We start from the raw sequence: 12,535 nt of genomic DNA on the forward strand, positions 1-12,535 counted from the left end.
CTGCCCATAACCCCCCAGGAAGGGATGCGTTCTCTTTGTGTGCAGCCACACGCAGAACCTATGAGGTAAGTAAACTACAAGATAACTGTTACTCAAGAGGTTTGTAAAGCACAAAACATTTAACTGTTCGCATTTCTGAAGAAGCATGCAAACACCTAAGCTATAGCCTTAGTATTATTAATCTCTTCTAAAGATTTCCAAAACAAATGAATGCTTTGTGTTGCCCTCCTACAGTTGCATTTCTTCTGCATTACACATCTTCCTTCCCTCACATAAATTACCCGGTTGTATAACTGCATTTTGCATAATTTTGGAATGCTGAACAGAGCTCGGGTAGTTTGTGGTCACTCGCCTCCCATGGACAAATCTTATTTGCAAATGAAACGTTTTCATCTCTGCCATCCAATGGCCTTCCACATAGTTCACAGTGGCTATGAATAGGTACATTCAGTTCCCCACCTTTCTTCAGAAATATCTGAAAGGAAGGAGGGGGAGATGCGGGATGTAGGGAGACAAGAGTCACGTGTGCTAGGGAAGCACATGTGTAATCAAGGGTTTGAAGATAATCTACTGCAGTAATTAAAACCACACTCCGATCCTGTTTAGCATATGCGCTCTTTTGTTCTCTCAGCACTTATTTTGTAATCGTTAGATTGCAAAAGATTAGACGAAGGAAAGAAGATGGAGAATGAGTAACGTTCTTTGCTACGATGAAGACAGAACTGTAACAGCAGAAAGGTAAGTGTCAGGATGTCTCAGTATTTCATTTTTATTTTCTGGAATTAGTTTATTGAACATCTTTCTAGATTCTTACAAACTCGTATCATAAATCATGGTCTTGAAGAGCATTCCTTAATGCATAAGTTGTCCCAGAACTGTGTTAGGTGGCTCGAGATATTTGCAAGACTTATTTGTCACCTTCCCAAAGGTTTAAATCAAAGCTCGACAGCCTTTATCATACACACGTCAGCCATGGACTTTGCCTGTGCCCGCTGCTAAACACACCCCCTTCTACGGTGGAAACGGAAGCTTTAAAACACTGCCTGGCAATGCCATACGTCCTTCTGAATGAACAAGTGAACTTCAGTCTGCTTCGAGTAAAATTACCTTTATACAGTTTAGCCAGGCGATCAAGACACCTTGACTTTCAGATGGGAAAAAAGACAGCATAATGGGGAATTCAATCTTAAACTGTTGAGCTGTCAGCTGACAGCCCAAACAAAGCTATTTTGGGCTAATAGAGTGCTTTCTACTCCCTCATATTCCATTACTCAATTTGGAGAACAAAGAACAGGTTTTGGGGGGAAAGGATTTCTTGGTTTTTTAAACACCACTATGCCCTTTTTAAAGATTATTTTCCTAGTATGTACCAATTTTTATGTATGTATATCATACATACGTTCATGCATACTCCCATGTTCCTCCTATACAGCTAATAGAAATATTTCTATTGTTTAAATGGGGTTTTTGTTCACCTTCTGTTTCAGGCGATAATACATTTGAAAATAACATTTTGTTAATTGTCACAGTTAAGGGTGGTCACCCAGGTACCTGCACCCGTATCTCATACCGCCTTTCTCTACTCATCTGACTGTAAAGATTCTACAATTCTGAGAAGAGGGAATGAAGTTTGATTCAAAAGGAAGAATCTTTTTTGCAGAAAACTCCTCTTTTCTATATTATTTATCAGATGTTATGGACAGATTCTCCAACACCTTATTCCAGGAGGCGACAGGGTTTTTCCTCCCAGCATGGACAATGCCCAGCATACACTAACTAATCTTCCAGAAGACGTTTTATTAGCATCAATTCCTTGCCTGTGCTTACACAAACACCTCCCTGCAGCTTTACCTTCCCCAGTAACCTGTCCTACTCATTACGTGCTTGTTACCTGTGTCTTCCAAGGGCAGCTGCGGTTTTATTTCTTGTTCTGCTATGTCTGCTACAACTGCTGCCGCCGCTTCAGGGGGTGGCTGCGGAGGTGAAGGTGGTGCCTTTACCGGTGTGGTGGACTCTGGGGTCTCAAATGCTTCTTCAGAGTCAGAGCTCCTGGGGAAAATAAAACGAGAGAGAGTAGTGAGCAAAGATTCATGTTTGCAGGTCTGCTTGGAAATGCAGGGCTTTCTCAGCTGATGGCATCGACCTCAGCGACCAGGCTACCTCTGCATTTCCCAAAGGACATTTTACATTGCGGTATGGTTTCCAGAGCAGAAGATGACGGCTGTGGTCTTCTCCATTTGTAAGTCTTTATGTCACTTAAGACTTCTTTGTGTTACAAAAGCAAACACACACTTGGAAATAAATCTGTCCTGCAGATCCGGCTTTCCAGTGTGAAGGTGGCTCAACCACCCAGGCGCCACCACCGACATCTGTATCAGTCTCAGAAACTGCACTTGGCACAAGTGTAGTTAGATCAACTAAAAAACAAATAAAAAGGATCTTCTCAAGAGAATTTCACGGCTTCATCGAAAACCCCACCTAAAATAGCATGGAATTTCTGTGTGTGCTCCTACAGGTGAGAGAGCAGACACGGAGACACCTGAGGTACAGCAAGTCCCTGTGCATCCTGCTCCCGCAGAAATACTGCGTTCTGCTTTTAGCAGAATTTTACCACAGCCCTTTTTGAACGGTAAGTGTAGGGGTTTGTTACACAGGGTAAGAGGGCCTGTAAAATGCACCAGAGTCCTGGTATTGTCAATAATGCTTTTCTAGCACCGTGTGCTCACACAGACACAAAAACTGTAAGGTCCATAACGGGCCGGTGCCGGCCCAGCAAAGGAACAGCGGCACCCAAAATGGAGCCAGCCAAATGAAATGCAAGCTTGAAAGGCAGCAACTGGACAAAATGATGGGTAGCCTAAACATTAAGCGAAGACCTAAACCACACAGGGACACACCATTTGCTCTTACAGCAGTACAGGCTTAGGATAGTGTCCTTCCGGATCTGAAAACTACAGATCTTACTTGTCCTTAAGCCAAACTGAGACTAAATTTTAGCTTTAAAAAATTTCTTCTTGAAGTCTTTTTTGGGAGCAAGGAATGCAGTAACAATGGTATCATATTCAATATGCACCGATCATATGTTCAGTATACACTCAATAAGCATTTCTGTTGCTCAGATGCAGATTTTTACTGCTGGTCTGTAATAAAGTGCATTGAATACGACCCCTTCCTAAAGGACAGGGCTGACGTTCTTATTTCCAGCGACTCCTTGCACGGCCGGAGTCTCCACTGCCCCTCGTGGCTGCACACACCCCAGTGCAACAGGGACAAAATTTGCCATGAAATGAAAAGCCATTTCATCCCCCAGAAGCGCTCTGCAAGCCGTCCTGAATAGAGCGCTCTTCTCATTTTGTTCAAGTTAAAAGATAACTGTGAACTGCCAGATTCGGTTTGGACTCTCAAAGCTCGTGATTATTCTAAGCAGCTCGATGTCAGGAGAAGTACAAGTACGGGATTTGCATTCGATTACATTTGCCTAAATCCATCACAGCATGAAGCCTTTGGCAAGCTGGGGAAGAAAAGACCTCGATGTCACCCCTGACAGTCTGAGGAGCATAGCGGACCCGATTCTCCCCGGCTGTCCCTGCAGAATCCCAATGAGAGCTCCCACCTCCTCGCAGCCCTGTCTCTCCCGTCTCATCACCTCTACTCCAGGGCAAAGAAAGAGGGGTTCTACTAATAGCTTTGGATGTTTGCCTTACTCGGGGATTTTTTGAGATTTTTTTCTTTTTTTCCTCCCCAAACTTATGTCACTGCCTGGGGAACCGCTCAAAACCAGCGTGCCTGGCTTTCGATTATATCCATTGCTGCGGCTCCTCAAAATACCTTCTTTGTGTCATTCCTTAAACCATACTCACTCATCAGGCCACAGACCAGTCACACCGGAAAAGGTAGGCTACAGCATTTTAAATTATAGCCCTTCAAAGATGCGCCATGTTTTAAGTTCAAAATATTTTAAGCCTAAGAACACCTCCAAACAAAGAGCTTCTGTAAATAAAGCTGCACAATAGGTACTAAACAAAATAATGCTTTCTCTTCCTTTCACAGAGTTGGTTCAGGAACCTTTTAAGTTGAAGAATCAAAGAGAAACAGGGAAGCATGATATTTTCCCAGCAGAGAAATGTTTCTTGTGTCATAAAAATAAACCTAGAAAGTTATCATCTAAACCAACAAAATGGAAGGTAATTCATATCTCTCAGGCTTTCACATACTTATACACTGCGCTGTACTTTATTAATGCTTTACGCTCTTCATTTTGAACCCAAAGTGTTGCTCTGTAATACTGAAACAATAATGGTTACACATGTTTAGACCCCTTTTTTCCCAACTGTCTGTATTGCACGTTACATATGCAGTAAATAAATAGACATACCTAATAAAACTGAAATTGCTAAAGATCTCTGTGTTCATGTCCTATTTATATTTGTAACTGCTCTGTAAAAACTGGCTTGATGGAGCACCTCTGTCTTCTCCTTCTTTAAATGACTGCTCTTTTTTTGTTCCGTATATGAGCTTTCACATCGGAGAACCTCCCGAGCCTGTGGACAGAGTTGTGGTGCCCAAGTTCCAGGACAAGGCTTTGTTTTGCTAATATTTAATAATCCCCCAAAGATTCTCATGCAATACTCCTAATTTTCAGCTGCACCCCTCCATAAGCAGCAGTGTAATCAAGTAAGAACTGTCTTAACTGTAATCCAAATGCTACCGAGTTTGTTATGAGAAGCAATCATGCTGGCAAAATACAGTATTTAACAATGAAATACGAAGCTGAATACCAGAATAACGTTCTTTGCCATAGCCTGGGATCCGGGAGAGAGCATAAAGCCTGGAAGCGCATACCAGGACAACGATCCAAGGTCTACATTACTTATAACCTGGAAAAATTAGATCCTGTGCTCAGTTTTTCTCAGTGAAAATACGGATGGTCTCTCTTGCACACAATATTTTTAAGACTGCAGTCCTACTTTCAAACTGTAAGAAAAGATTTTCCCAGAACAACAGGATTTCCTGTGAAAAGGAAATTACATATTTCAGCCAGTTCTATTCATAATGCCTTTTCTCCGAGAAATACATGGAACACACAGAAAGAAAATAATGCTGCCGTGAAGTTCATGGTGTAAAACAGATTGCCAAATTGTGATATGCCGTGAGAATCGGCACCAGTTCAAAGCTGCGCAAGGAGCAGCCACCACGGATCCAGCTGCAGGCAGGCTCTCACGAAAGGAAGAGCCCTTGCATCATCTGGAGTATTATTCTCAAGCTCCAGCCAAGGAAGAAGCAAGGTGAGATGGGACGCGTGGCTCTTGGAGCTGGAGAACTCATTTGCTGGCCCCAGCTCATAACGCTGCGGAGATGGGGCACGCAAGTGCGGAGTCTGAGCCTGCAGGACTAGTTTGTGGGGCAGCGGGCAAGTAAAGGCTCCAGGAAGGAGCATACGTTCACGTGTCCTTTTAGGCAGCTTAAGAAATTAGCGGGACCTTGCCTTGGTAGTGTATTTCCTATCTTTCCATCATATCCCTTAGGTTTTGTATATAACAGGCAAAAAAGGTATAGATTGTAGCTACAAAATGACTAGGTGAGGTAATAGAGTACAAAATGACTAGAAATATTCTTTCAGGTCATCTCTTTCATCTCCCTTCTTGAAAGATTGCCACTAAACAGTAAATGTGACACATACAGATGGGGTCACAAAGCAGGGGAGAACTGAGAAATCCAAGAACGATACTAGACCAATACAACTCCGGCAACACTGCATCAGCCTGTGGAGCAGGAGCACTCCCGCCCTCCTTGGGAAACTCTGAGGTCTTGCCCAGCCTGCTACACAGATCCCCGGAGGAAATACCGAAGGGAGTCACTAGGGTTGACTTCTCTTCTTCACCTTTGGCCTTGCAGAAATCCAGCCTCATAAGCTACATTACCTTTTTTTGTAAACCACGGATGCTTAAAATTTTAAATCCTCCCCCATTTCAGAATGAAAAAATGCCTTTTTGTCACCGTAGCTGGAAAGCTCTCGGTAAGCAAGAATGAGATTTCTTCGTTCCACTGCCTTTCCTCACTGTTTGCCCTCTTCAGGCACGACAACCACTGAAGTCAGGTCATCCCAGTCGTCACTTGGAAACTCAATTCATTCAAAAGTAGTTTGCAACAGAGCCGTGACCTTCAGCTGCGTGGGGAACCCTGCCATCTGCCTCGGGTTCTTCTAATATTTACGCTACAGCAGTATAACCAATGCAAGTCTGCGCTGTGGTTTTATTCCACAGCAACGAAAGGGATGTCTGATATATAAAAGAAACTTAAATCAGGGCTCTGACACAAGGACTGAGGTCAGCAGCATCACTTCCTACAGAGGGGCACAGCAAATCTGGACCCGGTATGTGCCAAGGGAGCTCCGGGGGGTTTGTAGTTACTTCACTTCAAGTCAAGTCTATATAGACTTTTTATTTAGAGTGTAGCCCGCTTGAGAAATAAAAAGCCAACCATGCCTACCTACTTTCTGGAGCACTGATCTACTGGTGTGCAATATGGACAGTCTGGAGAGCAATGGGTAGGTGATATTTTGAAGTTTTGAAGCCAGAGGCTGGAGTTGCATCATCGAGAGGCACTGCCGGTGCTGGGAGCGGGGAGAGGAGGTCGGAGCCAAAGGAGCTGCTCTCCACCAGCTGAGGTTGTGAAATCACAACCAACAACATCAAGACCGGCTTCAGGGCTATCTACTCCATCAGAGCTAAAGTGAACAGCTTTTGTTCACCTGCATTTAAATTGGTGTATTTTCTTCCAAACTTGGCATTTAGGAAAAAGTACGTTAAATTTGTTTATTAGTGGAACACGTCCCACATTAATTGAGGTCTCTCATACCCATCAGCGATATCACTGATGCCCAGCTAGCACTCCAAAAACTGATCCATCTTGTTGGTACTGACAAAAACCCCTCTATCCAGTAATTGTTTGTCTCTATGTACCTTTGTTTTATCAATGTCAGGCCAGAGGCGACAATTTCATTCTCATGGTCTATTTGGAAATACGACATATCAGCGGGAAAAAGTCAGGTAATCTTACAACACGCACGTAACACCACCATCAAACTGTGCTCCAGTGCCATCCGAGAGCTTGGAGGGTAATGAAACAAAAGCAAGGACTCCAAGGGTTTACTGGGGAGCTGTGGTTTAAACGTCACCCTCTAATTGTAGTGTGGGGGACATTTGGAAACATATAGAGAAATTGAGGACTATCTCAGACGATGAGCAATTCCCAGCTGATCAATTTTAACTGGCAATAGCTTCTGTAGTCTTGCCATGAGATACAGCTGTACTCCCTGAGGGGAAGGAGACAGAAAGGGATATTTTGCCTTTTCTTCCATCTCACCTTTAGATCCGCATGTTCTTTACAACTGGCCAGAGCTGCAGTTCAAGGGGAAAATGGCTGCCCATCACCTCCGGGCCACATAAAATGACAGTTGAGTTGTCTGCAGATCTGTTTCCCTGGGCCTTAAGAATCAAATGACAAATAGGAGCACAGAAGGCACGTGCATCTGTTACCAGAAGGACATCGCGCAACGCTCAGTTCCCGTACTGAGATTTCTGTGCACCAGAGGTACCAGCAGGGCTGAGACGAACAGGGATGGAAGGACCCAAACAAGCAAACGCTGCAGCGCTGGTACATAACACTCCCTGTGGCAACACCTAAAGGCAACGCACAGACTCCATCAGACCTGGCCCTCCAAAGCATCAGTAACTGTTATATCATAAAGCAAAGGTATAAATTGCACAGGAGTATTTACTGAACTATTTATGAACCGTGAGAAGAATCTAAATCAGGGGGAAAAAAAAAAAAAAAAAAGGCAACTTCTTACAATGTTCAATTTAGTACTGAAAATGAATTTTGGTTTTCATTGCTCTAAGTCCCACTGGGAGATGAGCTGGAAATAAAAATGAGGAGTGAGCCCCACAGTCTCACCTCCATCGATCATTTTCAGTGATGATCCTCATAAACCCTGCATGAATAATTCAGGTCTGGTTTACTGATGAGATCAGAACCAAGGACGCAGGTCTGGCTGTATCCTTCTGAGGTCAATCTGTCTTGCAGGTTACTTAAGCGGGCACATACACTGCACCGGCAAGAGCCACACAGGCTGACAGATTTGAGAAGACACTCGGTAACTTGAAGTCTCTAAAGCCACAGAGGCAAGGAGTTCAGGGATGCACAGTCATTTCAGTCAAAGCTCTTCCACTGTAAACAGCCTGATAAAAACCTTTCCAAATTTCTTGGTTTAACTGATTGTTCAGTACAGGTCTTAAAAAAAAAAAAAAAAAAACAAACCAAACAAACAAACAAAAAAACAACAAACAAACCAACTAAAACCACTGAACTGACCAAACAAACAAAGAGAAGAACACTGAGGCAGGATGTTTCAGCAACAGATGTCCCCAGATGGAAGGTCAATTCTATTGTCAACTCTGCCACTGAACTGCTGCACGTACACGGTCTTGACCAGTTCACTCCTGCATCCACCCCAAATCTGCCTTACCCACTCAGGCTGGGCTCTCTTCCCGGCACGAACACCTTGCTGTGGGTGCATACACAGTCCAGAGGGGAAGAAAAATCACTCAGTACACATTACATTTGAGGAGGTTTTTTTTCTGTTTAAATAAAATTCAGTAACAGACAATCGCTTACAATTCATCTGATGGTATCACTCATATTGCAGTTACACAACTCTGCAATGCAGAGATACATATAATTTTTTTTTCCTTTTTCCTTTTCTTTTTTTTTTTTTTCTTCAGACTCTTACAAATGCAACCCCGGATCATAATCCAAAATCACCAAGAGAGCCCAAATGGTAATTCCTTTCCTGGAGATCAAGTTACCAATTTAGGCCAGCAGCCATTAGCTGACCTAAGGGCCTACTCACAAAGACCAAGAATATGCTATAGTTACAACAAAAGGTCATTTTTTCATCCCAGCACTAGGTTAGGATAATATCAAAGACATGTCAGCTTTGTATGCCATCATTTTTGTACAGTATTTGTGTACCCAGTGACTTCCAGCTAACATGACATTCCGCATTAATTAGCTTCTTTTAACATGGTAATTGTTAGCTATGTCATTGTTCACCTACATGTTTTGAATATGAAACATCATTACAGATTTTAAATTTTAATATTCAATTTGTATGCATTGGCAACATATAGAAAACACACATATAATGGCATATTCATCTGGTTATTTTAGGTATTAGATACTAATATTTGCTATTGGAATGAGTCTGCCTGTCAACCCTAGCATCCAAGGATCCGTTAAACGCAATGTATTGAAAAACAACGCAAATGGTGATAGACGTGAACCTCACAAACAACGTTTCCCTTCTCTCACATATAATATACCATTAAAACGATAGGACTTCTCAAAAGGATTGAACAGCGCAGACAGCTCTGAAAACACGTTGCCCGGAGCAAGCCCAGCAGCCTTAGCCCGGCCTCGCCAAGCCGAAGGGCTGCTGACTTCGGAGGGCCCACTGAAAGCCATCTGCCTTGCTGCCTTCTCCCCCCCGGGGAATGTTCTCAGTGCTGGGTCTGACGCTCATATTGAGTCAGGAGCCAGGGGAGGTACAAACATGTCACTTACATGTCACCAGACTCCATTTACAAGACAGTTCCTTTAGGGACGGACACGTTTCTGACCATTAACTATTAATGGACTTCTCTTACGCTGTTGTAAGGGTATTCAGGGACAAGATCATCCATCCTATGATTAAATAAATCCACAACAAACCTATACTGTGAGGAGACAAACTGCAAAACGGGTCACAAGAAGAGGATGCTGAGATGGAAACAGTCAGATCGCCAACCTTGTCTTCAGCTCACCTCCTGCTCCTACTGGCATCATACCATTGTCCCGCTGGAACGTTACTACTGATTTGCACACGCAAGGTGTGAATCAAGCCTTGAAAATAAAATAAAATAAAATAAAATAAAATAAAATAAAATAAAATAAAATAAAATAAAATAAAATAAAATAAAATAAAATAAAATAAAATAAAATAAAATAAAATAAAATAAAATAAAATAAAGTTTGGTAGCCTTAAGGTAGCCACAGGAAAACCAGCATGTATTGGACTCTGGGACAAAAAATGCCCCAGACTACACCAGAAGTCAGTGGGAATTCATGGCTTTCTAGCGCTGAGCCTGTACTAAGCAAGTACATCGCCTTACGGGGGAATCCTGTTGTCTGCTATCTGACATGTATGGCATATGTACAGAATACGTATCATATGCATACCAGAAAAGGCACTTACACCTCGTGCTACTCACCTGCATCGCAACACTGGCGCCATATGTTATAGTTTCTGACTTGCAAAGTCTGATCATCAAAACAAAACAACCATTTCATCACAGGATATTTCATCTTAGACTATAATGCTGGAGAATAATTTTAATCTTACTTCATAACACCCACCATTGCTGGCCTATAGATCTCTCTTTATTTTTACTTTGAAACTGGGTATGGCTGAGTAAAAAACAGGTACAAGTCCAGCTTCTTTAATCATGGTAACTTAATATAAATTTATAGAAGAAATCCCCAAACTGGGATGAAGGTAATTTCCTAGGTATCTTCATTCTTTATCCTGCTATCTTTCTGATGCGTTAAAAGCCTAAAAAGTACAATACTGTGTGACAGAAAAACAGAGAGCCTTTTTTTTTAAAGGTTTTTTGGAAGAACGTATTGCAATCAAAGTTGGGAGGTTTAAATAGGAATTACGTTTTGCATTCATGTGTTTCTGCAGCAAAAGTCATATTCCACAAAATCACCTCTCTCAGCAGAGGTATTTTGCCCAACATAAGAGCAGGATAAATGTCACGTGTTCATTTTCTGGCCTGAGCTACGACGCGGCAGAGAAGCATCCTTTGCAGTTCTCACTTGAGAATAAAGCTTTTATCGAATAAATCCCATTCCACTGAAATGACAAAGACCTACTTTAGTGCAACACCATTACACAAGAACTCATATCAACACAGATGTGTGCAGAAAGCAGGGCAGGCACTCGCTCCTCTGCAGAGAAGGATTTTAATATTATTTCAGCATAAATATTCCTACAAGACCCAGGGACAACAATGCTCCCCAGAAAAATAATTGCTATTACATCGAAGGTGATACTCCCCGGCCCACAAGTGATGTGTCACGACAGGCACAAGGTTCAGTTCAGGGACACGGGGGAGGAAGATGACTCCGCATCGTGCGCAGAAGCAGCCAGAGCGGTTCCCCTGCTTTGGGCAGCTTTCTGCTTCTCCTCCACGCCGCAAGCCCAGGGGTGTCACGTCCTCTGCTGCCCCAGCGCACCTCAGGCAGTTCAGCCGAAGCGTTCGTGATTTACACCACTGTAAATTTGGTGTGAAAGGGTAAATATGGCACAGATATGTACTGCTACTGATGTAAAACTACTGAGCGGCTTCGCTGCTCTTCCAGTAACATTCAACCTCCCAACGTCAAGCCCTCAGACAACTTAGTGTCTGAGCTGAGATACGAGACTCCGGGTTTTCTTTTAGGTGAGATAACAGAAATAAAATGCTCTGGCTCCCTTTTTCAGATCATTATGTGGGACTTCAGCAATGGAAAATAATACCTTGCGTGCTACCCAAACCACACGGGTCAGTTGAGAAAAGCGTTATCTAGAATAGATCACAAAAAGAAACTTATGCAACCCTTAAACATTAATCATGTACTATAAAAGGGCCAATTTTTCCTCACAGTATGCTTATATTTAGAGAACAGGATTAGAACTGCAGTGAAGGAGAATTAAGAGGGCATAATCACCTTTAAAATAATGTTGATTTTTGTTTTTTAACCTATTGTATAATAGGTAATCTTCCTACCATAACTAATATGGGAAGAAGGAATTATTTTTCCCTGCTTTTTCTGCTTGTTTATTCAGCGATTTTGAGAGCATTTTGTGCAGAAGCCAAATTCACACTCCCCCAACAAAAGCCATTTCCTGCTTTCACACAGCAACCAGAAAAAAAACGTCTCAAGCTGTGGGAAGCCACATCTGAAGGAAAAAAGACTGAGACGTACAACATGGCATACTTACAACAGCAGTTCAAACTACTTAAATCATTTTTCTAACCGATTAGCGAGAAGTTCCCCATATTGCCTTAAATCATGTTAATTTTTTCCTTTTTATTGCTTTTCCTGAGATCTAACAGGGTATGTTTTTCAACACTACCGATATAAATGAATAATGAAACGAATCCCCATCCTTTCTGGCCAGTCTGCTTTCCCTTTTACTGGCTTCGGTCTGAATAATGAAAACATCTACGTTACAGAAACAGGACTCGGGATCGAAGAATTTTTTAATCCCTATGCTCTTTTCAGGCAGATGCTTCATTCTCAGAGGAGCAACAGGAAAATACCGTTTAATTAAAGGCACTCATCTTCAGACATCACAACAGCAAATATACTCGTATGTCCCTAAATCACCAGAGGCTGCTAAATATCCAAACACATAGATCTCTTAAGAGACGAGAAGAAACAGGAAAGA

General features: G+C 42.4%; 1 protein-coding gene across 5 annotated transcripts in view; it reads right to left on the bottom strand.

Moving 5' to 3' along the window:
• Nucleotides 1–12,535, bottom strand: part of TACC2 (transforming acidic coiled-coil containing protein 2) — a 150,577-nt gene that overhangs the window by 44,906 nt on the left and 93,136 nt on the right. For all 5 annotated transcript variants that reach the window (XM_082486493.1, XM_082486492.1, XM_082486494.1 and 2 more), the window contains one exon: nucleotides 1,892–2,049. In XM_082486493.1, the coding sequence (XP_082342619.1) occupies nucleotides 1,892–2,049 (158 nt within the window). The remainder of the gene's footprint in view (nucleotides 1–1,891; nucleotides 2,050–12,535) is intronic.

The sequence above is a fragment of the Vanellus vanellus genome (assembly GCF_965231255.1).
Source record: "Vanellus vanellus genome assembly, chromosome: 7".
NCBI classification, from domain to species: Eukaryota; Metazoa; Chordata; class Aves; order Charadriiformes; family Charadriidae; genus Vanellus; species Vanellus vanellus.